This window comes from Hirundo rustica, chromosome 16, assembly GCF_015227805.2.
Source record: "Hirundo rustica isolate bHirRus1 chromosome 16, bHirRus1.pri.v3, whole genome shotgun sequence".
NCBI classification, from domain to species: domain Eukaryota; kingdom Metazoa; phylum Chordata; class Aves; order Passeriformes; family Hirundinidae; genus Hirundo; species Hirundo rustica.
The window spans coordinates 6,697,057-6,724,779 of NC_053465.1; the positions used below are offsets into that span (position 1 = coordinate 6,697,057).

A 27,723-nucleotide genomic window follows, 5' to 3' on the forward strand; every position below is an offset into this window, starting at 1 on the left:
ATGTCTGTTAAGAGCAGAGCTGAGTAACAGCTCCCAGTCGGCCTGGAGGGTTGTTCCCTATCCCCCTTGGTGTCCCTGACACCCCCGGGTTCATTGCACGGCTCGGCACTGAGCAGTTTGATCTCAGGGAGGTGATGCCGGCGGGGTTGGGGGCGGGCCAGGCTCGGGCTGTGTGTGCCGGTGCTGGTGCCGGTACCGGTGCCAGTGCCTATCCCCAGGACTGTCACTAACCCCCGTGTCACCCCACGGGCACAGAACTGGTTCCGAACCTCCTCAGAGGCCAGCCGGAAAAAGAAAAACAGGGAACAGCTTTCTTCCAGCAAAGAGGAGAAAAAGAAAAGCACAAACGGGAAGAAGAGGGGGAGAAAACCCAAGGAGAGGCCTCCGGAAATGTCCCCGAAGGGCAGAGAGAGCGTGGCAGCAAAGACTAATCACAAGAAAACCCTCGAGCACTGGGAAGGCTCCCGGAGCAGCCCCGAGGGGGACGAGCTCGTCCTCAAACCCCCGAGCCAGCGGAAGGGAGGAGCCAGCAAGATGCCCGAGAAATGAGCAGCTCAGAGACTCGTCTCCGAGGATTCGTTTACAGCCCAGGGTAACAGGGTGGGGGTCTCTCCCAGTTTTATGTCCCCTCCTCCCCATCCCACCTCCCCTTGCCCCACCCTCCTCTCACCTTCTTTTTACAAAAAGAAAGGAAAAAGAAAAAAAAAAGACAGAAAATACCAATTAACCACTTTAAACAAATCACGGACCTTGTTTCACACTGGAAAACAAACAGGATCAAGGAAGCTGGAACGTTCTCCACCCCCTGCCCATGTACATACCCCTCGGTGGGGCCCCGCTGCCTCCCCCGGCCCGCGATTCCCCCTCCCCTGCGCCAACCTGGTGACGCTTGAGCGAAAGAGAAGTGCAATAGCAGCGGGGTCCCGTGGGCAGGGACCCTCCCCCGGGCAGGGACCCGTTCCCGGCGGCTCCGTGCCGGGCCGGGGAGCTGCCCACCTGTCCGGCGGCCTCCCAGCTCCAGGGTGATGTTTCCAAAGATGTTTGAGCCGGTCGGGCGGAGCGGATGCTGCGGTGAGGGCGAGCTGGCAGCGCTTTCTTTGCCTGCCGCCGCGGGTCGAGGGGAGAACGTGTTCGGCAGGGAGCGGCTCCGAGGGGCGTCAGCTTGGCTGGGTTTGTCCGCGTGGTGCGAGGCACAGGCAGAGGAGGGAGCGGGGACCGTGACACGCTGGCGGTGCGGGAGGTGTGAGCAGGAGAGGGGGTGCTCTGGGACTGGTCAGGCTTAGAGGGTTTAGTGGAAAGTCGCGGGGATGCTGTGGGCCCCGTGGAGAGTGGCAGTGCAGCCGTGGAGGGGGCGCAGTGAGGGAGCTGTGCCTCGGTGCTTGGGTTGTGTTTGCCGGAGGAGTGCTGTGATGGCAGAGACGGGATGCCAGCGCCAGGGTCAGGGGAGATGGCAGCTAAAGAGCTGTCCCCTGGCCTCGGGGCGTCCAGGGGTGATTCAGGGTCCCACTGTGCTCCGTCCCGAAGGTGCTGATCACTCAGGAGGGAGGAATGGAATCGGTTTCCCAGCCGTGGCCGCAGGAGGTGTGTAACAGGGGCAGCACCGAGCGACAATCGTGGGTCCTGCTGTAGGATGAGCCCAGTTGCTGCCCAGGCACCTCACATTCCCCTTGTCCCTTCGGGCTGGGACTCACCCATAGGAGGGGTCTCTGCTTCCAAAGATGCATCTGAGCCCCTGACCACCCACCTCGGGGTGGCAGGTCCCTGTGGTGCCATCCCTGCTTGTGCTCTTCCCCGGAGCTCTTCCTTGCTCCTATGCTGACATTGTCATCACACCTCGCTCCAGCCCGGGGGGAGCCATCCCTGGACCAGGATGTGCCCGTCTCCAGACAAAACCAGGCTACCTCGGTCCTTGGGAAACGGGCACGTTTCCTCTCAGTACACAACAGAAAACTTTAATTCGATTTTTTTCCCCTATGCAGAGCCAGGAAAGAGGCATCAGAGGGGGAGCTTCTGCTTTTGCTTTAATCCAAACCTCAGTTCTTGCTTTCCAACATTGCTCCTTGTCACCCACCAGAGGCTCGGTATCATTCCCTGCTCCGAGCAGCTGCTCAATGATAGTTAACATCCTCCACTGGCAGGTAATTCCAGCCAGGGAGGGGGGACAACGGTGGCTGAAGCTGGGGTGGCTTCTCAGGGAGCCAGGGCTCCTGCTCTGTCCATGGCTCCGGCACCCGGATCCACCATGTGCATTGCCCAGCGAGCTGGGAACGTGCCTGCGGCTGAGGGAACTGCCTGAGCACTGCTGGCTGCGCCGGGCCTCGAGGCAATTAGTGAGGAAGCTTAATTAGTCACTGCGGCTCAGCCTGGTTGCTGCTTGCGCTTCATCGGGTCTGTGTTTGGATGGTGTCACTGGGGTTGATCCTGCCTCCCTGGGGAAGGGGGAGAGCTTTGGCAGCTGGAACAGCTCACAGGAGCAGCAGGAAGGGGAACGCTGGCAGAGCTGTGAGCCTGGCACTGAAATCTCTGTGAGGGTGCAGAGGGAGCCTCTGGATCCCAAAATCATATCCTGCCATGGAGGGAAGTCCTCAGGCAAGCTCCATGCCCTGGTCTAGGGAAGGGAGATCTGGGTAGCCTGGGCTGCTGGCTTGGATGGTCACCACACAATCCTCACTGTCTCCCCTTGGGCATGGCCTGGGACTCTGTTCTCATTAACATGCAATTAACTGGCTTCTCATTGATTAAATTAACAGGCAACACAGTGCTCCACAGTGGGGGAGCCCTGGGAGCTGCTCAGGGTGGGGTAGATGGGAAAGGGCTGGCTCGGGGGGACATCACGGGGTCCGGATCAAAACCCACTTCTGCTTCCATAGTGAGAGTGTCTGGCAGGAGCAGGGACTGCTGCAGTGGCCTCGCAGAGTGGCACCAGCCTGGAGCAGACCCCAGAGAACATCTGGGGTCTCAGGGCAGGCAGTGGAAGCAGCAGTCCTGGTGCTAGGGCTGTGCTGTCACCCTCAGAGCACTCACAGCCCGTGAGGGCAGCACCATGGTCAGGCAGGAATTTCAATGAGAAAGTGAAATTTCAGGAGTTTTTTCCCCCCTAAAAGGTGTTTTCCCCACTAGTCATCACTCAGAGAGGAACATTCCCCCTCCATGAGGCATCTTCTCCATGAGACATCCTTTCCTCTCCTGCTTGTCCAGGGAAGGTTCCAGAGCAATGCTGGGATCGCCAGCACCTGCCAGATCACCATAGTGGCATTGCTGGGGGCCAGTAGGTTGTGCCCCTTCAGGTGCTCCCAGCGAGACAATGCCAGAGGGGAAACCACCTCAATCCAGAGGGACAGGCAGAGGCTGCAGGACCAGACGGGGGATGAGGTCTCCTATCCCCTTCCATCCCGTCACCCATGGGATTTGGGGATTGTGTCACCTCGGGTGCAGTGACACTGTGCTCCCTCACCTCCCCTTTTGAGGAAACCCACCATCCCATCACCCATGTCTCCAAGGAAAGGGCTAAACCTCCATGGGAGCAGGCATGGACTGCAAGCCTGTGGGAAGACCTCATGGAAAGCTTGGATCACAGGGAACTGGGCACCTCAGCACCAACACCGCGCCCTGGCGAGGTTGGCTGTGTCACACCAGCTCCGGCCACGGTGGATGGAGCCCCCTGGGCCTGGAGCATCTCTCACCCCCAGGGACCCTGGGAGCATTTTGTTCTTTTCTTTCTCTCCTCGTGACACCCATCCCACGGCATATCCGAATGTTTCTCGTCGATGCCAGTTATTAGTGCATAAGTGTATTTTGGGGAAAAAATTAAAACAGAAAAAATTAAAAAAAAAAAAAAAAAAAGGAAAAAAAATTTTCAATTTATCACTTGTAACCATATATATAAATATATAAATATATATATTAAAAAGTGTTTATTTGCAAAAAATAAAATTGTTTTAACGGTAAACTATCTTATAATAAACTCCCGATTTGTGATGATCTGTTCTTTTGTTAATCATTGACAAATCCTCAGTTGGAGAGTACTGTCCGAGCAGCTCCGAGCAGCGCCGAGGCGCTCCCTGTACTGTATGTATGAAACAGCTGTATCGAATAAATGGTTATGGATTTTTTATTAGCACTGTCGTCACCGTTATTGGGCAGTTCGGTGGGAGGGTTGGGCATGGGGTCTGAGGGGTTTGGATTTGTCCTTCCTGGCAGTGGCTGAGAGGACTCCCCGCAGCTGCTGGGGATGGAGCATGTGGTGACCAGCCCAGGGGTGCCCCCAAAACCGGGATGGGGAAGGTGAGGGCTGGTGATGCTTGCTGCACCAGCACTCGGCACAGCCCGCGCTCCTGGTGCCAGGAGGATCCCAAAGCCCAGCCGGCCCCACTCCCATGGTAGAAATCCCCCTAAAGCTGCTCCCAATCCACCCATCCCATCAGCAGCATCCAGCGTGTCCTGGCCCAGGGGCCAGCCCAGGGCCTCTCCTCCCTGGGGAGCTCTGCGGGACCCGGGGCCACCCCCGGCTCTCCCAGCGTGGGAATAAATCCTCTCCTGCTCCCTAATGGCTTTTTTGGCACCGAACCCAAGTCAGGGACAGATTTAGACCGATCTCGGCGCTGGCAGAGAACGCAGCGTTTCCCCGTGGGCGCTCTCGCCTCCCCAAAGGCGGGTGGGGATCCCGGGAGCGGTGCTTGCCTTGCCCCCCCCAAACATGTGGTACCCCAAACCTCAGCCCCGGGGCACCCCGGCCGTGATGGGAGCGCGGTGCCGAGCAAAGCCAGGTCCCACCCAGCGCCCCGGGACCTCCCGGCTCCCCGCGGTGCCCAGGGACATTGTCAGAGCCCGGGTCACCCAAATCGCGCTGCCCCCAGCCGCAGGGTGGTGGGGGGTGCTGTGTGTGCACCCCTCCGCGTCCCGGGCAGGGATGCCGATGCTCATCCTCCCCATAGCGCCCGCACGTAACCACAGCATCACTCTGAGCCCCACAGCACCCACCCGTGCCCAAAACACCCACCCGCACCTCCAAACGCCCACCCGCACCCCACGACCCACCCCGTGTGCCCTACAGCACCCGGCCGTGCCCGCATACACCCATCTCCCCGCACCGCTCTTACCCACGTCCGCAGCACCCCTCCGTGCCCCAGCACCCCTCAAATGGCCCCCAAATCCCCCCGGCTCCCGCTCCCGCTCGCTGCCCATCCCGCACTACAATTCCCGGGGATCCCCGCGGCAGCGCCGCCCCCGCCGCTCCCCGCCCGCTCCCGCCTCTCCCCGCAGCACCATGGCCGCGGCCCCGGTGCCCGAGGGGGCTCCGGGAGAGCAGCACGACAGGTAAGACCCCGCTTTTATTTTCCCCGGGATAATGGCTCCGGGACGGGGCCGACCCCGCGGTGCCCGGTTCCCGGTTCCCGCCGGCTCCGGGGGGGTTGCGGTGCCGGTCCCGTCCCCCACGATGCCACTTCCGCGAGTGGGGCCTCCCCGAGCCCATCGCCCCGTGAAATCCCTTCTCTTTCCCCGCCAACCGTTTCTTCACACCTCTTGTTTATCTTAGCGCCTTTTCTTTCCCTTTCGCGTTGTTACCTTTTCCCTTGTTTACCTTTTTTTATGGGTTTTGCCTTTGATATCCCAGCTGATAAAACACAGCCTCCCATTTTCCAAGCTTGCTCGCACATGCATCCACTCCATCAAGATGAAGAGTGGGACAACGTAAACTTTTCCACCTAAAAACCCCATACAGGGTGATTGCCCCCCAGCCCCTCTCCCCAACACATACTCATGTTTCCCCTCTATTTTCTACCCCCTTTTTCTGCGCAATCCTCCGGGGACTGACTGCTCCCGTACATCAAATATCTGGGAATTGCATTTGGAGCATCACTGATGCTCTGGGGAATGTGGCAAAACTTATAGGGATGGAGCATCCCTGCATCCCTGGTTGTAGGGTACCAACACCCCACAGCGCCGACTGAGCAACCTTGGAGTCAGTGCCAAAGCATCCCTTGTGTTCCCATCCCTCATGTTCCCATCCCTCGTGTTCCCATCCCTCGTGTTCCCATCCCTCGTGTTCCCATCCTGCATGTTCCAGCAGCTAAACCCCTTGCTGGAAGCTGTCTGTGTCCTTCCTGCGAGTCAGCAATGGATAGCGGGGAGGATGAGGATGAGGAGGAGGATGAGGAGGAGGAGGAGGAGGAGGATGAGGATGAGGATGAGGATGAGGATGAGGATGAGGAGGAGGAGGAGGAGGAGGAGGAGGAGGAGGAGGAGGAGGAGGAGGATGAGGATGAGGATGAGGGGAAGGAGTCTCCCCGCGTTGTGCCACTCGAGTGAAGGATGAGTAACTGGCTTGTGTAACAGAGCCCCTTCCACCGTGGCTCCCACTCGGTATAAATAGCAACAGATAATTGGCTTTGCAGAGGGAAATGTTTGTCCTTTTGTGGTGAGGGAGCAGAGACCACAACAGAGCTGGAGGGGAGCGCCTGTGCTGGAGCTGCTGAGATGAACCAGCTCCAGGTGGCTCTGGCGAGGACAGAGCTTGGTACAAGGCTGGGTAAACCAGGAGTGACGTTCCGTGGGTTCCAGGATTGGCATGGGCATGACCTGTGACAGTGGGGTGGCAGCCAGGTCCCTCCATCCCGTGTCTGGGTTCCTCCATCCCTCAGGCAGGTTCCTTCATTCCTCAAGCACGTTCATCCATCCCAAGGTTCTTTGATCCCTTGGACATGTTCCTCCATTCCTTGGCTGTGTTCCTCCATGCCTTGGGACGGCTTCTTGGACAGGGAAGGCCCAGCCAAGAGCCAGCACACATGGATCCAGCCCAAGAAAGCCCAGCTCAGCGATGGAGGAAGCAGGTTTGACCTCCATGCTCCTATGGGTGCTGCTCACTGGATGGGATGTGGGAGCAGGACCCTCTCCTGGGAACAGGCATCCTTCCACCGTGGGCTTGGTGTGCCTGCAGCTCTTACACCAATCCAGTGACAATACTTGTGACCAAACGAGGAAAATCCACATGCAGTCCAGCTTCCATCCTTAAATCCCAGGGGAAATCTCCCCCCCAGCAGCTTCCAGCACCAGAAGGAAAAGGGGATCCGGACCTTCGTGCCTGCTTTCCTCTTTCTCCATGTTTTAAGTCTGCCATTAGAGGAGGGATTTGCTTAAAAATCACCTGGAAGAAAAAAGTCCAAAACTCAGGAATTTCAACTGGTGCAAGAGCTCAGAAACTGGGAAGGGGTTTTGGGAAGCAGAGGAGATTCGTGCCAGAAGAAAGGCTCGGTCACAGCTGGCCTTTGGAGCCGGTGTGTCCCACCTGGGAGCCCAGTGGGAATGTGGGGTGGGATGCTGGGAGACTTGCTGCTGTCGCCTGGACATTTAACAAAGGCAGGAAAAGTGGCAGCAGGAGCATGAGATAAGGAACAATATCCCTGGGCGAGGGCTCCTCGCGCCGTGTCCCGCATCCCTTTGCTTTTGGGCTTCTTTAATGAGAAGGAGCAGAAGTTGCTCCGGAACAGAATTTTATTTTTAAACTTCTGAGAGAGCTTTTACAGTGAGAGGGGAGTCTGGGCGGAGATCAGGGGTGGAAAAGCTCCATTGATCATCGCTCGCTTCCCTGGTATCAGGGCAGCAGCTGCAGATCCTGCTGGGGACAGGTTACCCCAAATCCCTCCTGTCCCTGCCCCTGCCTCAGGACCAGCCCCTCATCTCTGGTTCCCATCAGGTTTCTGTCTTTGGAGATGATTCTCTGCAGGTCCCATTGGTGAGCAGGAGCAGGAGGGGTTTCCTGATGACTCTGGGAGTCAGTGTGTTTCCCTGCCTCTGGAATAACCTTGATGGCTCTGGGGGGAGGAGGAGGAGGAGGAGGAGGAGGAGGAAAGGATCTTTTTTCTATTTCTGGCCCCATCTCCAGGTGTTGTTGCCAAGCAGGAGGGAGCACCCTCCCTGGAACCCTCGGCAATGGGTGTGCAGAGGCCAAGCTCCTGTCTCACCATGCTGGGGTGGGCTGGGGTCTCACTCGGTGGCCATGGGACTTTGTCAGGATGCTCCGTGTCCCTGGCAGAACCTGGCTGCCCTCCGGTGTGTCCTGCACCACCTCCTCCCTTCCTTGGCAGCCAGAGGCTGTGGGCTGAGGGCTGCTCTGCCCAGGGCTGGCCTGGACCCCCCTGCTGCGGTGCCCAACATCTCCCACCCTTGCTGCATGTCCTCCCTTCAGCAGCTGCCTGGCTCCCTGGCCTTCCCGCAGGATGCCCAGGCTCCCTGGAGAGGCTGATGCTGGAAGAGGAGCCGGCTGGCCCGGGGGGGCAGGGGCAGCTGAGGGAGTGTATGGCCGGGCACAGCAGCCAGCAGGATGTTATTCTTAGCCACCCTCAGCCCCAGGGTGTTGAGTTTCACCCACTTGTTTACTCCAGGGCTGAGGGGACGGCGAGGGGGCAGCTCTTGGGGAAGCTGAGTGACAGGGGGGGATCCTCAGCCAGACCCCCCCCACCGACAGGAGCCAAGGGAGAGGGGTGGGAATCCTTGACCAAAAAGCAGCCCCTGGCCCCCAGCCCCAGCTGCATGAGGGGTGCTGGCTGGGTACCCCCTGCCCTCGGGTCATCCCCTCCTGCCCCCTGCAGCCCCCTCCCCAGCAGTGCCGAGAAGCCCCTGGGAACTCACCAGTGCCTGTGGATGTGGCTGTCACTGTCCAGGTGCCCTCCCCGCTGAGCCCACACGTCCAGGACAGCCGAGCACCCCCAGTCCCGGGAGCAGAGGTGCCGGGGCCGGTGTTTATTGCCTGTGCTGGGGGCGGTGAAGGGAGGTGTCACCTCATCCCCAACCCCCCTCTTTTTCTTTAATCAAGCCAGTGCTATTAATATCAGGTAATGAACGTAATCTGGAGGTTAAGCTATCCTCTTATGCTGCTGACCGCCTCGCAGCTCCCCGGCACAGACGCTGCCCCTGCTCTGCTCCCTTCTCCTGCCTCCATCTTGCAGCCCCCCGGATCTGCTGGGGCTCTGCCTCAGCCCGGGCACTTGGGACGCCTCAGTGCCCATTCCAGGGGGACACTCCATTCATGGCTCCGTGCTCTGGGAGCCCCGCTGGCATAGCCCCTCCCTCACCCTGGTAGTGCCAGAGGTTGTGGGACGGGAGCCAAAGTGTGGACAGGGACAGGGGGTGGCAGCCTCAGTCCAGGATCACCTCTGGATCAGCGGCAGGGGGAGATGAGCAGCCCCCCAGCCTTCTCCAGCGTCCGCATCTCCGGCTGCTGGGCCCTTGGGCCAGATGGCGGGTGAGTTTTGCTTCGTTTTTGGGGTTGGATTTGCTGTTTTTCATCTGTTTGTTTGCTGGAGTGAACTCTCTGTGGCTCCCGTCCCAGTCCCTCAGCCCCAGTTCCTGTCTGAAAAGATCGGCTTCCCATGGGACATGGCTGCAGCCAGCCAGGCACCTCGGCAGGCTCTGGGGGCTGCTGGGGGGTCCGTGGGGCTGGGGGCTCGGTCAGTGCGCTGTTTACGGGGCACAGAGCCCAGGACACGCTCTCCTGTCTGCTGCCAAGTTCAGGTTTGGGGCTGTGCCATCTTTCCTTGCTGCTCTGGGTGCTTTTGGGACCTGCTGCCTTTGCTCTCCCGGCCCAGCATGGATCCAGGGTGGTCGGGGTCTCTGAAGGCAGCGGGGTGAAGAGAGATGGAGCACGGTGGGGAGGGAGAGGGATGTCCCTTGCACCTCAGTAAATCCGTGCTTGGAATAAGAGGGAGCAAAATGCTTCCTTCATTTGTGCTGGCACAACAGCAGAGCTGGAGAGCCCTTCTCAGGAGCAGGACACCCCCAGCTTCCTCTGGGACACTCCAGTGAGGATGAGTGGCCACAGGGAAGGCAAAGCATCCCCAAAAGCTGGGGACAGCCTGGAGAGAGCTGGTGGCAGCCAAACCTTCCAGGAAGGCAGAAGAGGGGTTGCCAAGCCCAGGTGATGTTTCTTTTCCTGTTTGTGTGGCTTTGGCTCTCCAGGGGTTTGCTGTGCTGGGGAGGGTCCCTGTGGGACAAGGACCCTCCTCTGGGCAGAGCAATGGCATTGACTCCAGCTCTAAACAGAGCCCTGTTCTCTGGAGGCTTCAGCACTGCTGCAGGGAATTCCTGAAAAGGGAGGAATGGCCAATGGAGATGGCTGAGATCAGCCAACCCTTTTTAGCAAAAAAGAGCCCCTTCCTGGCTGAGGCAGCCATGGAAGACATCTACAAATCTTGAAGAGTAACATTAGGAGAAAAGGCATGACCTCTGGAGAACTCCCGGACAGCCCTGCAGCCCCACAGCCATGCTTCTCCCAAATAAATCATGGGAATTGTGGATTTGAGAGGTGTAGAATATCATCTGCATGTAGAGGGTACAGGCGTAGATGAGGAGTAGAGGTACAGGTTTAGATGATACTCAGAGAAACGTGTAGAATTTTGGTGAAAGTCCAGAATTATTTGGATGAGATAAGGCAGAACACCAGCTCTTGGTATGGGATTCAGGTGCTGCATCCCAGGTGTGCAGGGGGTGGATGGCTCCACTCCTCTCCCAGGGGTGTGTTCCTGCATCCCACAGCAGTGTCCCCTCTGTGCCAGCACCCTGGGTGTGCTGCGGGCACCCTGGCGAGCAGCGTGGAGGCATGGCTCTTGGGAAAGCAGGGTGGGGCTGTGGCTGTAATTCTGGGCACTGGTGGAGCTGTTGGAGTCCGAGCCTCTTCCTCCCTGCCAGGAGCTGGGTGATGTTGATGCTGGCTGGAGGCAGCGGGAGCAGAGCTCAGCCTTGCTCCAGCTCTGCTCCAGCTCCAAAAAACTCCAGCTCGGAGTGACGTTGGGAATGGTGGCCCGGGTCAGGCTCTGCAGGCTGGCACAGCAGAGCTTGGTGCTGTGTGACGCCGAGGAGCAGAGCATCCCGACGGGCTCTCCTGTCTCACGGAGACTGACGTGCAGTCCCGGAGGAGAACCAGCCCAGCGGCTCCGGAGTAACCGCGGTCCCAGGAGAGGGGCTGAGACGCGGATGAAAGGAACTGATGCTTTCTTCTCTGGTAAACAACTCTGTTTTTGTCACCTCTGCTTTTACCGAGCCAAAGTGACGTTGTTTGTGCCCCAGCACCACCGGTTGCTGTCAGCCCCGCTCTGGGAGTAGCACCGGTGGGTAGCGGCGGCTGCAGCGTCACCAGAGGGAGAGGAGAGACAAACATCCCACCTGGATTTGCTTCTCCTCATGGAAGGAACCATTTTTTCACAGGAAGACACCCCAGAAGGTCTCCCAATGGGTGTCATCTCCCGGGGTTGCTTTTCAGAACTCACAGTTGGGGTGTTTTGGGCTCCTGGTTGAGCCCTAGTTTGGCAGTGCTTGGAGCTGGCTGCATGTGCTGATGGGCTCAGGCACGGGATGGGGTGTTGGTGTCCTGAGCTCTTGTGGGGAGCTCTGTGAGTGCACAGCTTAGGGTGGGCATCGCTGGGAGAGGTCCTGTCACAGGGGCAGGAGCTGCAGCCTGCCTTTTGTTAGCAGCAGTTCAGCAAAGCCGGGCAAATCCCGGCCTCCTTGCCTGCTCCACAGGGATGTGCCCGTGCCGGGGGTAGGGGTGGTGTGCTGTGGGCATCCTGCCATGCCCAGGGGGTTGCCAAGGGCATCCTGCCATGCCCAGGGGGGTTTGCCAGGGGCATCCTGCCATGCCCAGGGGGTTGCCAGGGGGTTTGTTTGCCATTGCAGGGGTGGGGGTTGCTGGGTCACTTCATACACAGATGGCCCTTCTGAAATTTTGATCTTTATCTAAAATTGTTCTACAAAGGGCTGGGGGAGGGAAGGGAATTAATCTTCATACCGAAACAGCTTAAAATCAACCTGAAATCTATAAAGCCCTGCAGTTTAAGCCCTTTCAAGAGCAAGCCATAACAGAGCAGCAGCAAAGCCCCGCTGGCTCAGCCAGGCTGTACCAAACAGTGACAGCTTGGAGCCAGTGGTGCCCAGATCTCCTGGTTTCCCTTCCAGCCCAGTCATGGCTGGGGACAAGAGCAGCATGAGCAGGGAGAGCCCTTTGCACTTTCCCCCAGGGAGCAGACATCCTTCTGGGGCAGCAGAACAGGAGCAGGGATGAGCAGGCGCTGGTATAAATAATCCTCCCTGTCCCTTAGCGGCTGCAACTTATCTCCTGGCCAGAGGCCACTTATCACCTCCCGGCCACAGCTGTCCTCCTGCCAAGCTGGAAAGGGCTCTGGAAGGTGCCTTGTTCCTCTCCCTCTCCAGCAGGGAAGATAAGGAAAAGTGTTCAGCAGCTCCAGGGCTTTGGGTGAGCTCAGAGCTCTCTCAGCTCCCAAGGCAAAGCTGATGGCTCTGCCCAGCACTGCCTGGCTCTGCCCAGCTTGCGGGCTTGTCCCTGGGGGCTTCAGGACAAAAGGCTGGGAGAACTAGGTCTTGGGTGTGAGTGGAGCACTCAAGGTGAGGAAGGGGACTGGGGATGGGGGTTAAAGATAGTTGTGCTGTAGCCCATGTGTTAGACTGCTGACCCTTGGCCCACCAGGGTGGGTTGTTATCCCCTGTAACACACCCCTCAATGCTTTGAGAGCTCACTGGGGGATTTATTACATGCTGAAATTCAGACAGCCGGACTTTAGGGACGGATGTTTGCATGGCACCTCTTCCAGGTTCAGATTGCTTCCCTGTGAGAACTCCTCGGTGCTGTCTGTGGCCACGGGTCGCAGAGATGTGGGTGCTGGCAGCGCTGCAGCGGCGCTGTGCTGGGCTGTCCCACCCTTCCGTTGCGCCCCTCACCTGTACAAACACAGGATCCCCCAAAAACCCGCTCCCACACAGCAGGCACGGGTGTCCTTCCCCACGCAGTAACAGCAGTGCTGAGTCCCTGGACCGGCTGTACCCCGCCGTGGGCTCCACCAAGCCGCCCCGCAAGCGGACCACCAGCCAGTGCAAGTCTGAGCCGCCGCTGCTGCGCACCAGCAAAAGGACCATCTACACAGCGGGCCGGCCACCCTGGTACAACGAGCACGGGACACAGTCCAAGGAGGCCTTTGTCATAGGTAGGTCAGCTCTGCACTGCCCAGCATCGCTGCCCCTGCCCCATGGCTCTCCAGCAGATCTTGCTGGGGGTCCTGCCCCATCGCCTCCTTGGAAATTTGAGGTTGGCTCCAGCCTGGACTGGAGCAAGGGGAGTCCCTGTGGTTAGTCCTGCATTGACTGGGTGGGCTGGACCCGAGAGTGTGCAGAGGAGGTGATTGGTTGTAGGAGGCCAGTCTATGCTTCTTGTTCCCTCAGCTCCTGTTGCCTGGGCTGTCACGTGTTCCTGGGGATTCAGTCTGGACTGGTTCCCATGCCAGCGCTCCCCGTGTTACATAACCGTCTAACAATGGGGTTCCCAGCTTTTGCTGGGCATGTTGCTGGCAGTTCCAGTACATGCCATTTGACATTTTCCAGGATAATCTCTTGGAGTGCCTGTGAATTCCCTCTTCGGAAGCTCCTCTGGCTTAGTGCAAATGTGCAGGACCTGGGCCTCAGCCTGTGGTGGGAAGGGCTGTGCTTGGAGTTGGTGGCTTCATCCATTTTTCCTTGGCAGGCCTGGGAGGAGGCAGCGCCTCTGGGAAGACCACGGTGGCCACCATGATCATTGAAGCTCTTGATGTCCCATGGGTGGTTCTGCTGTCCATGGATTCCTTCTACAAGGTGAGGCTGCACCCCTCTTGGCCCAGCCAGGCTCCTCAATTCGCTATTGCCCCATTCCTGGAAGTGTTCAAGGCCAGGTTGGACAGTGCTTGGAGCAACCTGTTCTAGTGAAAGGTGTCCCTGCCTATGGCAGAGGGTTGGAGTGAGATGAGTTTTAAGGTCCCTTCCAACCCATACCAATCTGGGATTGTGTGGTAACCCCGGTAAGGAAACACGTTGTAGATTTAGGGACAGCCATGTGCTTTTCCCTTCCAGTGTGGCAGGGAGGAGGTGACTGGGCACAGCAGTGGGGAGGGAGCTGCCCAGCCATGTGCCCTAAGCTCTGCTCTGTGGCAGGTGCTGACCAAGCAGCAGCAGGAGCAGGCAGCCAGCAATGACTTCAACTTTGACCACCCCGACGCCTTTGACTTTGACCTCATCATCGCCACGCTGAAGAAGCTGAAGCAAGGCAAGAGCGTCAAGATCCCCATCTACGACTTCACCACCCACAGCCGGAAGAAGGAATGGGTATGGCACACTGAGGGGGTGGGACAGGGTGGGGCATGGCCAAGGCAGGAGCAGGGGGAGCAGACTGGACCCCTCCAGCCCCCTGCCTTGGCAGTCTGATTGGTGCTGTCACCCTCTGCTCTGTGCCTGGCTCGGGGCGCGTTTTTTGGGTGAGCTGTCGCAGTCACAACCCAGAGAGATTCCCTGGGACTGGGCACCTCTGAGCAGGTGTTCTGTGCCTAACCACATCCATTCTTATCCCACAGAAAACCCTGTATGGTGCCAATGTGATTATCTTTGAAGGCATCATGGCATTTGCAGACAAGGAGCTCCTGAAGGTGAGGGAGGGTTTTGAAGCAGTTCCAGGGTGAGGTGGTTGGATGGTGCTCTCTCCTGAGGTCCTGCAGCAGGAGGTGACCTTCTCTTCCAGGTTACACCAGATGCTACAGCACTTCCCTGAACAGGAAAAATAGGCTTTGACTCTCAGCAGCCAGGGAAGAGCCCCTGGCAGAGGTCAAGTGTTTCACAGATACCTCGATCCCAGCCATTTGTGCCCAGGAAACAGGAGCTGAGTGGTGACCTGGTTCCTGGCAGTGCTGGTGCATAAACACAGCTAGAAATAGCCCACCTCTACACTGCATGCTGCAGCTTGCACAGCCAGAGGCAAAGTCTGCTGAACTTCTACTGCACAGAGCCCGGTGTTCCTAGCATGGAATCACCCAGCACGTCAGGATCTCTTGGGGATTGTTTGGATATATCATAGAATCACAGAATGGTTTAGGTTGGAAGGGACCTTAAAGCTCATCTTGTTCCACAGCCTGCCTGTGGCAGGGACACCTTCCACTATCCCAGGTTGCTCCAAGCCTCATCCAACCTGGCCTGGAGCACTTCCAGGAGTGGGGCAGCCACAGCTTCTCTGGGCAGCCTCTGCCAGGGCCTCCCCACCCTCACAGGGACAATTTTCCTCTCAATATCCCATCTAACCCTTCCCTTTGGCATTGTGAAGCCACTCGCCCTTGCTCTGTCACTCCAGGCCCTTGTCCAAAGTCCCTCTCCAGTTCTCTTGGAGTTTTTCTGGATACTGAAAGGGGCTCTAAGGTCTCCCCAGAACCTTCTCTTCTCCAGGCTGAACAACCCCAGCCTCTCTCAGCCTGTCTCCATCCCTCGGAGCACTTTTGCAGCCCTGACAAATGCTGCAGCAGGCAGTGAGCCATACGCAGACTTAGCCAAGCTGTGTCTAAAAAGTTTCCTCCCCTGCCAAGCGAGCTCTTGGGTTGCACTTTTCTGGAGCAAGGATGACCTCCAGTGGACAGCCGGGTGAATCCTGCAGGAGACTCCACTCAGCATCCCCACTCCTGCCTCTTGCAATTAAGGACAGAGCCATGAGCTGCCCTGCTGTGCTGGGCTCCTTTCCAGCATTAATTCCCTGCCTGTGGGAGAGGCTTGGAATGAGATGGTCTTTAAAGTCCCTTCCAGTTCAAACCATCCAAGGATTCTTTGATTAAGAAGCCAGTGCTTGGTGTGTGTCACGGACAGTAAGTCCTCTTGTCTCCTCCTCGCTCTTTAATAACATCCAGCCAAAGTGTTGGAGCTGGTTAGCAGTAGGGACAGGGTTTGGAGCAGGACAGGTCTCAGGGGACGCAAGAACAAGGGGCTCACGGCAGCACCAGCCAGGTTCCAGGGAAAAGCTCCGCGCAGGCCGGAGCAGAGGAGAGCCAGGCCTTGTTAAACGGGTGCTGGGCTGGGCTCAGCCCCGCTTGCGGCAGCAGGGGAAGGTGGGTTGAGACCCACACCTGACCAGGTGGGATTTGTCCCCTCCCCTCTCCTTTCAGCTCTTGGATCTGAAGATATTCGTGGACACGGACTCGGACATCCGCCTGGTGCGCCGCCTGCGCCGGGACATCAGCGAGCGCGGCCGGGACATCGAGGGCGTCATCAAGCAGTACAACAAGTTTGTCAAGCCCGCCTTCGACCAGTACATCCAGCCCACCATGCGGCTGGCAGACATCGTCGTCCCCCGAGGTAGCTGCCCAGGGCTCAGGGACACCCCTGAGACCCCTCAGAGACCCCAGCCCTCAGCTCTGGGCTCTGTGGTTTTCTGAACCCCAGCCCTAGGTGTAACCCTCACCCTAGGCAGAGCAGAAAAGGCACGTGGATCTGAGGCTGGTGTGGAGGGAGCCGTGTTGTGGCAGTCCTGTGTTCCCCTTGGCTTGCCTTTTGTAGCCTCAGAGTCCCTGGAGCTCTCTCTGCCTGGCAAGGACACAGAGTGGCTGTCCCACGCCAAAGCAAAGGTCATTCCAGCTGAGGGTCTCCAAACACTGCCCAAAAGCATGGGAAAAGTCTGTGCCCAGCCAGTCTCCTGCCCTACCAGCTCCTGCAGCATAGTGATTTAAGAGCTGGAAGTGACTTGGAGATATCCAGTAACAGATTACTGAATAAGGATTTAATAAAAGCAGGAATGTCTCCTGCTTTGCAAGGAAAAGGCTGTTTGTGGAAGCAGTGTGGTTTTGAAGATAGTGGGGAATTTAGGGAAGAAACATGGTAAAAAACTGTAATCTGGATCAGGGTGACTCCTTTTTCCCTGGTATGAAGTAGCAGAACAAGAGGAAATGGCCTCAAGTTGTACCAGGAGAGGTTCAAATTGTATGTCAGGGAAAATTTCTTCACCAAAAGTGCTGTCAAGCCCTGGCACAGGCTGCTCAGGGCAGTGGGGGAGTCACCATCCCTGGAGAGATTTAAAAGGTGTGTGGATGTGGCACTTGGGGACATGGTTTAGTGGAGGGCTTGGCAGTGCTGATTTAATGGTTGGACTTGATGATCTTAGAGGGCTTTTCAACCTTTACAGTTCTGATTCTGTGATTCTTTTGCTTTTGGGTCACTCCAGGGAGTGGAAACACTGTGGCCATCGACCTGATCGTTCAGCACGTCCACAGCCAGCTGGAAGAGGTGAGAGCTGCCCGGTCCTTGGATGCTGAGGGGGCTTCACAGCCTTGCCTGGCAGGGAGCTGTGCTCTGGGTGCCCAGGTGGGAATGGCCTGGCCTCTCCCGTGCTCCAGGTGTGGGAGTTCCTGTGAACTCCTCCCTGCCCCCTCCCTCAGTCCACTGAAGGAATCTGCCTTCTCCCTGTGCTCTGGTTGGTCCTGGCACCTCTGCCAGCAGCGGCTTCCTTCCCTCCCTGGGACAGCAAGTCATGAGGGGACAAACCAGCCCCCCTCCCGTGACCAGAGGGATGTGTCCCCCTGCCCTCCCAGGGCCAGCATTGCCCCAAACCCTCCACTGCTCTTGGGCTTCTCCTCTTCCCTCCTGTGCAGACACTGCTGCACAGTCTTACCAGTCAGGAGCCCACTTTTCCACTTCTGTGCTGCGTGCAGCTCCTGGGTTTCTAAACTCAAAGTCTTGTTTGAGCCCCGATCCAGGCACGTGCTCCATCACTTCCCCACCCCAGCTTTAAGTCCTCTCCTGTTTGTCCTGGGCCAGTCCTGACCAGTGCTTTGGGACCCTGCAGTGAACTGGTGGCATTTTGTGTTGCTGTCCCCGAGCAGCACAGTCTCCTCCCACCCCACAGTTGTAGCTTTGGCGATGTTTCAGTTGTGGAAATGCTCAGAGTGATGTCCTGGAAGTGCAGGGACTGTGACCTGGAGATAGATGCACTGGAAAGTAAAGGGCTTGATTCTTTCAAATATCTTTTGAAGCTCCTAGGTGGCAGGAGCTGCTCAGCCCTGGGATGGGAGCTGGCTTGACATCCAGCTTCCCATGCCTGCTCAGGAGGGGCTGCTCTTGGCAAGGGTGTCTTGGCAGGTTCCTCCTCCTGGAGTACCTGGCTGCCTGAATTCCCAGCACTAATCTGGTTGGGAAGCTGGTTTTTAAACCCTCGGTCACAGGAGGAGGGATCGAAGCCCCAGCATCTCTGCTAATGCCCGGCTGAGAAGGGCACCCAGCCCTGAGGCAGGGTCTGGGAAAGGGGAATGGCTGCTTCCCCCAGCTCCTGGGATCCAGCCAGGGAATATCACAGCAAACCCAGCACCCCCAGGGTGCCGCTGTGAGCCAGGCGAGGGGTTGGCTTGGGGAGGGCTTTCATCGACCTGGGGAGGGGAAGAAGGGCAAAAGGCTGCATGTGAATTCAGGAAAATACTCCTATTTTTCCTTTTTTTTTATCTTGAAACGACCCTGGTGTTGACAATGCTTAATACCGGTTGCGTTGTGTCTTTGTGTTGCTGCCGCAGCGTGAACTCAGTGTCAGGTAAGAGCCCTCACTCTGTCCTGTCTGTGCAGCCGAGGCATTTCCAATGCCAGGCACTGCTTGGCCTCACCCCGACCCACGGCGGGACCGGCAGCTCGCATAGCGCACGGCCCTGTCACCTCCACGGTGACAAAAGGCCACCTTGCCCTTGGCTTCGGGATGGCAGGGACGGGGTTGCTCCCCAGGGAGGTACTGCCAGCTCGAGCACAGGCCCCCGAAGCTGGGACAGGGCCAGGTTTGTACCTGGGGATCCCCAGTCTCTGCAGGAAGGGAGGCATTGCATCCTGAGATTTTATTTTTCTTCATCCTCTAAAATGAACAATTTTCAGAGCCGCTCTCCATCCCGGATGATTAAAGATCGTTAAACGTTAATTATTAGATTAGTCAAAGCATCTTGAAAAAAGGGTGGAGAGTGACTTTTTAAATGGGCAGATAGTGGTAGGATGAGGGGAAACAGTTTTGAGCTAAAGGAGGAGAAATTTAGATTGGGTAATGGGAAGAAATTGTTCCCTGTGATGGTGGTGAGGCCTTGGCACAGGGTGCCCAGAGAAGCTGTGGCTGTCCCATCCCTGGAAGTGTTCAATGCCAGGTTGGACAGGGTTGGAGCAACCTGGAATAGTGGAAGATGTCCCTGGCAGGGGGTTGGAATAAGATGGTCTTTAGGTCCCTCACAGCCCAAACCAGTCTGTGATGTTGAGGGTGGTGGGAGCCCTGGACCCCTCGCTGCACGCAGGGATCTGCCTGGTGGCACCCAAAGGGGTGTAGCAGCTTCACATGGCCAGAGGTACCAACTTTCCTACAGCTTCTGGAGGATGCAGAACCATTTCTGGAGGGCTGAGAAAATCCTGCTGCCTAAGTCCAGCAGGATCTCTAATTTCTCGGTGTCTGCAGGTGCATGCTATCACATATATGTTGATTTACTTGACCTCTTCAGCGTGGGGCCCCAGATGGGACTTCAGCTCTCTTGCTTCCATTAAGAAGCCACCTAGGCTTTCAGGTATTCTTGTAGGGAGCAGAGGGAATGCATTACTGGAGATGGGTTTGCATTTAGATCTCCATCATTGCGCGGAGATACGCAACTCAAGTAACCTTAAGATTTACATCTGGCATACAACGAGCTTTTAAAATAACTGAGATGAACAGGGAAAAGGCTCTGCTTCACTTACTTCTGCCTCAGCCAGTCACTTCCTAGACTAGACAAGTGGATGTTTTATTTTATTTCCCTTTGCTTGTTTAACACCCTGGGGCCTGACATTTCCATACAGACACGTAAGCTTCCCTCTGTGTCTGGAGGTCCAGGTGGGAAAGTGCTCTCTAGTATGAAGAGAAATCTGTTGCTTTAAAAATGGCAGGAATAACATTAGAGAGAAGACGAATATATGTGCAAATATGTATGTGTATATAGAGATAGATACGTATACACACATAAAATTTCCTTTCTCCTCCTTAATCAAAGGGTTGTACAGGTGATCTTCTTCTGCACTTAAAAATGGGTTATTTAATATATCCATAAAGTATTAGAAGTTTTATGGTAGCAAGTTTGGAAACTGACCTCTGGAAACACCTCCATGATCAGCTCACCCACGGGTGGTTTTATATTCTGTTTGAGGCTTCCATTTATGCATTTGACAGAAAAACTGGGGAAAAAAAATCCTGCAAGAACCCAAATCTGTTGTCACTACTATAGCCCCAGTGCTTTACTGCTGCTGTGGTTTCCCCCAGCCCTGCTGTCTCTCTGCAAGAGGAGTGGGGTGGGTGGAGAGTCACATCGAGTGAGATGTGCCTGGCAAATACGGGCTTTTCATCGCAAACAATTCCCCATCCTCTTGTCTGGAATGGCTCCATCTAAATGTCACGGTTGTTCTGAAGTCACTGCTGTTTGGCAGCGGTGGGGACACGGGGAGGGCTTTGTGCTGGTAGGATAAAACCTGAGTGCTCAGATCTGGCCCCGGTCCGAGGTGTCTCGGTGCTCCTTGTGCTCCAGGGCTGCCTCTCCTGGCTGGGACAGGTAGGGAGTGCCTCTCCCCACTCAGATGGGTGAATTGTGAATTCTGGGGGGTTTAAAGCAAGTGGTGCCTTCCTTGGGCATGCAAGGCTTGTTTTCCTTCTGAAACCACTGGCTCCCGAGGAGCATGCTTGCCTTCCCAGTTATTCCCTCAGAGCACAGCTTGGACCTTTAGCATTTCAGGATATTTCTTGTCCAGCTTCCCCCGTGTTTGACTATGCTGATGCTGGAGATGTGGTTCCATACCAGCACTCCCAGGTGGGTATTCCTCCTGGAGCCTGGCAGCGGGAGCTGGAGCAGCCAGCCCGTGCTGAGGCACGGTGCTCCCAGCCCAGCCTGTTCTCCAGCCCTCCTGCCACGCTCTCAGCGTGCAGCCCCGCTCCTGGGGCCAGCGCTCTTTCCAGCTGATTCCCCTCGCCAATCAATATTCCCCACCCCCAAGGTCCCGATCATCTTGGCGTGCCCTTTGCCAATTGTGTCTTTAAATATCAACCCGTGGCGCAGTTTAATAGCCCTTGTTTGAAATGTCAGCCCTGAAAGGCAGCCGTGTACGTGTTTGAAATGCCTTGACTGCATCATCTCCTTTGTAGCTGGATGTCTCTTGTCTGCTTCCTGCTCGATAGCATGTTCCACAAAGAGCCAAGGATGCTCCCTGAAGCCTTCCTGGGAGATGGTCACCCCTTTCTCTCTCTCTCTCTTTCTTCTTCTTTCCACTTTTTTTTCCCTTTAAAGTCTTTGTTCTCAGGGGGAAAAAATAAGTTTCCAAGATAAGACGTTTTCTTGACATGCTCATGGCTGCCTGTCTGGATGTTCCGTCACAGTTCTGTCTTGGCAGGGAGGGACAGGAGGCATCACGCTCCCTGCTTCCCTCCCAGGATGGCCAGAGGTGACATGGTGGATGGCTGCTGGAGGGGCTGAGCTCTTCCCTCAGCCTGCAGGGCCTCTCCAGTCATGGTGAGCCCAGGGGAAGGAAAGTCTTCCCTGCAGGTGATGTTCTGTTCAGAGCCAGGTTCCTCTCCATGTTTCCAGTGCTCTTGGCTTCCCATGTTCTCCAAGGCTTGAGCAGATCATCATCATGTGGGAGGGGGACACCCCTATGAGCCCACAAGCAGTTTGCCTGGGAGCAGGGCAGGTTGGATGAAGGATTTTTAGGTTGGACAAAGGTTTTTGGCCTTGAGTGCCGACAATTGCTCTGAGATTGCAGTGCGGCCCTGGGTGAGGGCTCAGCATGAGCCCTGGAAGTGTTGAGTACCAGGCTGGATGGGGCTTGGAGCAACCTGGTCTAGTGGAAGGTGGGAGGGTGGAATGAGCTGATCTTGAAGGTTCCTTTTCATCCAAACCATTCTAGCATTCTGTGGTTCTACATCCCTTCAAACTCCCAAGAGCCACCATGGCAGGTGGCACTACCTTGGGCAGAGGTGGGACAGTGTCCCTGCTGTGGCTCCAGGACAGTTCTTCTCCCTCATGGAGCCAGTGCCGTGGACAGCAGTGGTGACATGTCTTGGTCACCAAGGGAGGAGTGTCGGGTCTGCACAGTGATGACCCAGGCACCAGGCAGGTCCAAGAGCCATTGATCAATTAGGGGATTTTTTCCCCGCTCTGACTAATGACAGTGCTTTCTCCTCTGTTTCATGTCGTGTTTGTCCCTCTCCTCTTAAACTCTCGTGTCTGCTGTCTTGTCTCCCCTGAACATCCCTCCCACCGGGTGACCAGAGGAAGCTGCGCTGGGATATGTGAGGAGACAAATGCTTATGGCAGTGTTTTGGTTGTGCCACTAACGGTGGGGAGTGGGCGAGGGCTGTGCAGGGTGAGCCACCTCACTAACCCGGGCTGGGGATCTTGGGGCACACAGCTCATGGGGTCCCGCTTTGCTGGGGCTGTGTGGGACAGACAGAGGTGGGGGCACTTGAAAGAGAAGCTTTATCCCAAAAATGGGACCTGTTTCTGCAGAAAGCACCATGCAGGGACCCCTGCAACACTGAGTGGCTTCCAAGCAGGGTGGTATCCAGACCTCCCAGTCCCCACACTGCACGGGTGTCAAAGGAAGGTGTGGAAAACTTGGTGACAGAATGCTGCCAGCATTTCTTGGGGGTCTGTTGACAGCTCGGGATGCTGGGGAGGTGTTCCCACTGCTCATGGAGGTTGGAAAACCCTTGGCATCTGTGGCAGGGAGCAGGAGTCAGGTCACGTCATGACAGGAGAGGGGCTGCCCATTCCACTGGCATGCTGTGACATGGACTTGGCAGTGATGGAGGGGAGAAGTGCCAGTGGCAAGTTCAGTCCTATGCTCCTTGGTGAGCTGCAGCGGTGGGAGATGACCCAAACAGCTCCTCTGGTTTAGGCAACAGCAGTTTGTCACCTGGGCAAACCCAGCCAAGGCTCTGTGGTCGGGGCCCGTCTCTGCCCCATAAAGCAGGTGAGCTGGCAGCCCCCATGCCAGCACCCTATCTGCCCAAGGCAGGGCTCATGCCCTCACCACCACACGTTGGCATCCTAGGGGCTGAGAGGGGTTTAGGCAGGGCTGTGCTCCCAGGATTTGCCCCCAGGCCGGCTCTGGCAGGAGGAGGGAAGAGAGGGCTGTGGGAACAGAGCTGTGGGTGCTGCCAGCAGCACAGCCCTGGCACGGGAGCATCTCCAAGGGCTTCTAACCCGTGGGACAGCGACTAACGGAGTGAGCTCGCTTCACTGACAGCAGGGCCGGGCCTTGAGGGCTGCTTGTCCCAAACCAGCGATGGGGTCTGCACACAGCAGGCAAGCCCACGAGGGAACCACAACCCATCCATGCTCTCTGCATGGCTGCCAGCTGTCCTGGAGCATTCCCTGCATGGGGGCTCTTGGCTGCTACACAGGACTGGTAAAGCAAGAAGGAGCCCTTAAGTACCCACAGGCCTTGGGAATGTCTCGTTGGTGTTGGCTGGCCAAGACCAGGAGATGGCTGTGTGGATGGAGGCCTCGAGCTCTGCCCTCCTCCATGCCTACCCATCTTCTCCGTCTTCCTCTCCGCTTGCGTGCCTCTGTGTGCCATTAATCTAGGTTTCTGCTTGATTTGAAGTCTTAATCATGCAGTGCTTTCATTTGCTCTCTTCTCTGCCTCCCCGACATCGCTGTGTTTTTTGCTGGATGCAGCCTCTGGCACGTGTGTGATCTGACGTGTGGCTTTCCAACCCCAGCCCTCCTCCCAGACAAAGTTGCTTGTCCATCCTGCCCAGCCTTGTGGAAGTCAGATGTGACCTTCTTCTCATTACTGCCACTCTCACAGGGAGAAGTGACTAATGGGGCTCCATTGTGCTCTTCCCCGTGAATGGTGTTCCCTTGATCCCAGAATAGCTCCCGGCCCTATTCGTTATGTGGAATGAGTCACACAGAGCCAGTCCTGTCCAGCCATAAAGTCTTAAAGCTGTTCCCAATTTGGAATGGGCCAGGTGGTCTCTGAAACAATCACGTTCCAGATACGTGCCAGCGCTGCCAGCCTGGCTGCCTCTCCAATTCCTGGTGACATCTGGCACTTGTAGGTCACAGACAGCCACAAGAGTCCCTCCTCACCCCGTGAGTCCAAGATCCATCAACAGATAAGACTCTGCAATAGGAGAAGGTTTTGATTTTATTTTCTACTTTCTTCCCAAACAGTGGAAACCAAGATGGGCCAGCCACCTTCAGAGAAGCTGTGGCTGCCCCATCCCTGGAAGTTCAAGGCCAGGTTGGATGAGGCTTGGATTAACCTGGTCTAGTGGAAGGTGTCCCTGCCCATGGCACAGAGCTGGAGCAAAATGGTCTTTAAAGTCCTTTCCAACCCAAACCATTCTATGAACCTGGCTCAGTTGCCCAGCAGGAAGGGCAGGTCCTTGGGCTGCAAGGTCTCCCTGAGTGACCCTGGTTTGTGGATGCAGGTCCCTTTGCCACGGCAGGGACCAGGCAGGGTTGGCTGCTCACTCAGTTCATCCGGATGGCCTCTGTGTGTGTTTGCAGTGTGAGATGACATCTGGGAGGATGGCTCTGGCCGTGTGCTGTGCTCCAGCCTTCGGGCAGCCTTCCCCAGACCTTCTCACCATGTGTTTGGTTTTCAGGGCTGCCCTGGCGTCTGCCCACCAGTGCCACCCCCTTCCTCAGACCCTCAGTGTGCTGAAGAGCACCCCTCAGGTGAGGGGCATGCACACCATCATCAGGTAAAGCCCCTGCTGTGGCTCCTGGGGTGGGATGGGGCTCAGATTGAATGGCCTTGCCTATCTTTGGGCTTCCCAATCCCACTTTTGCCTGTCTGTATGGCTTGGAGGCACAAGACAGGGCAGATAGTGGTGGCTCCTGCATAGAGGAGTTGTGCAGTTACGGCCCAGTGACCTTGCCAAGAATTTTTCTGCTTTTTACCATGGAACAGACACCACAGTTTCACGCTCAGATGGTGCAAACAAGAACCAGGAAGGAGCAGGGACTGCCAGACCTTTGCCAGCATCTCCTGAGACACATTTTGGTCTCAGAGCTGACGTTGCCTTTCCCTCTCCTCTAGAAACAAGGAGACCAGCAGAGACGAGTTCATTTTCTACTCTAAAAGGTTGATGCGGTTGCTGATTGAGCACGCGCTCTCCCTGCTCCCGTTCCAGGTAGGTTCAAGGCTCCGGATGCTGGGTTTCCTCTCTGATTCCTCAGCCTTTAATTGCTGGGGAGCCAGGACAGTCCTGGTGCTGCTTCTCCAACCTTCCCCACAGACCAGTCCTTTGAACCCTCAGATTAGAAGGCACCAGGACTCCCCAAGGCTGTGGAGCAATGCTGTGGCCCTGGGTGACAGCTCTGTCCAGCCTTAGAGTCCAAAGGTCCAGCCCTGCAGCTGGCTGACTCCAGGGCTCCTGTGAGAGCCGCATCAGAGCCCCTGGTAACTCTTCTCACATGTTTTTTGTAGAGTTGCACAGTCCAGACCCCTCAGGGACACGACTACGAAGGGAGGACATACAGCGGGAAGCAAGTAAGTGGAAGCCAAGGCGCTATTGAGGCAGTGGGGGTGCACTGGAAGCCCTGGCTGCCATCAGGCTGGGTTTGGTGCCTGCTATCATGAGTGAGACACCCTGCACCAGCAGGAAAGGCAGGTCGGTGACCAGGGGTGCCATCAGCAATGTCACTGCTCCCTCTCACTGGACTGGGAGTGGCGCAGCCCTCTTGCTTTTGGGCTGCCCGTTAGAGTCCCCCGCTGCTGAGACGCAGTGTGGGGTGGTGGCAGCTCCTAAACCGTGCAACCACCGCGGCCCTGTGCTGCAGATCACCGGGGTGTCCATCCTGCGAGCGGGAGAGACCATGGAGCCGGCGCTGCGCGCGGTGTGCAAGGACGTCCGCATCGGCACCATCCTCATCCAGACCAACTGCAACACCGGCGAGCCGGAGGTAAAGCCCGGGGCTGCTGAGGACATCTCCTGGTGTTAACCTGCCTGCAGGGGGGGCGTGGCTCAGGTGTTTGCTGACAGCCCTTCGGTGACCCAGGGGTTTGTCTTGGCAGGGCTTGAGTGCTTTGAAAGCTGCTTTGAAAGCTGCTTAAGTGGGTTTTGCCCAGCAGGCTTGTGGGCTGGTTTGCTGCCGAGTGTTTGTGCTGGCTCTGAGCTGACAGCCAGGGTCCCAGGGACAGAGAGGCAGGAGGGATCCTTCACTCCTCAAGGAGAAGGGCTCAGGTTGCTCCATTTGCCTGCAGCCTCTGAGCTGCTCTCTCTTTCCTCCACGCAGCTCCACTACCTGCGGCTGCCGAAGGACATCAGCGAGGACCACGTCATCCTGATGGACTGCACGGTCTCCACGGGCGCTGCGGCCATGATGGCAGTGAGGGTGCTGCTGGTACGGGTGGCTCGGGCAGGGGGTTGGCTCCGGAGCAACCTGCAGAGCACCAGCTGAGGGGATGTGCCTGGAACGGGCTTTTCCGTGGGAAGGAGGTGTCAGGGCCCTGGGGTAAATCACCCTCTGCGTTTCGTGTAGGATCATGATGTCCCAGAGGACAAGATCTTCCTGCTCTCCCTGCTCATGGCAGAGATGGGTGTCCACTCGGTCGCCTATGCGTTCCCCCGGGTGAAGATCATCACCACAGCTGTGGACAAGAAGGTGAATGACCTCTTCCGGATAATCCCCGGCATCGGTGAGTGTCCTGGTAGGAATGACTCGTGGTGAGGGGATTTTTAGCGCTTCTGGTGGGGAGAGGACATGAAGCCCTGGTTGTCAGCAGCAGTTTAGGCCTGGCCTTACATTACCCAGAGCCCCAGTGCCACTCCTAGGTCCTGGTGGGTGTCAGGATCACCATGCTGACTCTGAGGGCTGCGGGGCAGCCATCCCCTTGTCGGCAACAGGAGCCATTCCACGTGCCACGAGCCTCCTCCAGCCCCAGGCAGGGAAGTCAGGCTGGGACAGCTGGAGCAGCCCCGTGCCCACCTCCTTCCCTAAAATGCCCCCGTTTCACGAGTTCACTGTGTTCTATCCTCGCCTCTACTGTGCCGGGAAACACCTTCCACCGGGTGTTAAACCAGCCTACCGGCTGCTCCAGTTCTGCTGCCACTCAAGTTTTCCTGCTGTTCAAGCTGTCAGATAAACCTGCTCTGTTCCCCTTGCCTGCTGTGATGAGGACAGGCAGGAGGATGGGTCCCAAGGCTCCCACAGTGCTGCACTCTGACTCTCTCTCTCTCCCCACAGGAAATTTTGGTGATCGATACTTCGGGACGGACGCTCCTCCTGACTGGAGCGATGATGAGGATGCTCTTAGCACTTAGCTGGATGTGGAGGTGCCACTGGCACCAGGCAGCTTCAGCACCGCACCTTAACCCCCCTGTCCAGTGCAGATTACTCCTTCCTCTCACCAAGCATAGATATTTTTTTCAAATCGTACATTGGAGATCTAAGGCATATTTTTTCAGAGAAACATAAATCCTAGTTTGACTTTATGGATGGACAGTTGCATGTCCCAGCCTAGAGCGGAGTTAATTTATTTTAATTTAAATATTTGCCTATATAACTTATTGGAGATATTTTATAAAGGACAATAATAAATTTTTTTCTCTGGTTTTCTTGAACGGAGTATGTCCTTTTTCTGTCACTTCCCATGGGTGCCTGGAAGGACTTGTGACCCTTCAAGACTACAGCCCTGGGAGGGGAGATGCCATGAGCAGTGGTGGGAGGTCAAGAATACCACACCCTCAATCCAAACGAAGACTTGATGCCAGAGCAGAGGCAGCTCCTCCTGCCTGAAGGGAAACCAAAGCTATTATAAAGCATCCAAACGAGCTACACAAGGATGATGAAGGATCTGGAGGGAAAGCCATACAAGGAGCAGCTGGTTTGCTCAGCCTGGAGGAGACTGAGGGGAGAAACTGGCGAGGTCTGCAGCTTCCTCCTGCGGGAGGTGGAA

At 56.7% G+C, this 27,723-nt stretch overlaps 2 protein-coding genes and 1 long non-coding RNA gene across 9 annotated transcripts in view; 2 read left to right on the forward strand and 1 right to left on the reverse strand.

The window, feature by feature from the left end:
• ZNF512B (zinc finger protein 512B) overlaps nt 1-4,114 on the forward strand; it is a 29,821-nt gene extending 25,707 nt beyond the window's left edge. For all 5 annotated transcript variants that reach the window (XM_040079808.2, XM_040079809.2, XM_040079810.2 and 2 more), the window contains one exon: nt 256-4,114. In XM_040079808.2, coding sequence (XP_039935742.1) covers nt 256-549 — 294 coding nt within the window. In that variant the 3' untranslated portion in view covers nt 550-4,114. The remainder of the gene's footprint in view (nt 1-255) is intronic.
• A 1,131-nt stretch (nt 4,115-5,245) lies between these two features.
• UCKL1 (uridine-cytidine kinase 1 like 1) lies at nt 5,246-27,388 on the forward strand. 3 transcript variants are annotated; one of them, XM_040079688.1, is made up of 15 exons: nt 5,246-5,316; nt 12,796-12,989; nt 13,523-13,629; nt 13,966-14,136; nt 14,382-14,453; nt 15,948-16,137; nt 17,000-17,061; nt 22,074-22,093; nt 24,425-24,523; nt 24,862-24,955; nt 25,252-25,314; nt 25,605-25,727; nt 26,061-26,168; nt 26,307-26,463; nt 27,012-27,388. In XM_040079688.1, the coding sequence occupies exons 1-15, from the start codon at nt 5,267-5,269 to the stop codon at nt 27,086-27,088; spliced, it is 1,587 nt and encodes a 528-aa protein (XP_039935622.1). In that variant the 5' UTR covers nt 5,246-5,266; the 3' UTR covers nt 27,089-27,388. The 3 variants fall into 3 exon arrangements, with proteins under 3 accessions (XP_039935622.1, XP_039935621.1, XP_039935620.1); XM_040079687.2 differs by lacking the exons at nt 5,246-5,316; nt 22,074-22,093 and adding exons at nt 8,913-9,241; nt 18,339-18,355; XM_040079686.2 differs by lacking the exon at nt 5,246-5,316 and adding an exon at nt 8,913-9,241.
• Nucleotides 6,384-8,781, reverse strand: LOC120759943 (uncharacterized). The gene is made up of 2 exons (XR_005703264.2): nt 8,629-8,781; nt 6,384-7,144 (listed from the first exon to the last, which is right to left on the reverse strand). It is a non-coding gene; the product is annotated as an uncharacterized LOC120759943 (long non-coding RNA).
• Nucleotides 27,389-27,723: the final 335 nt, after the last annotated feature.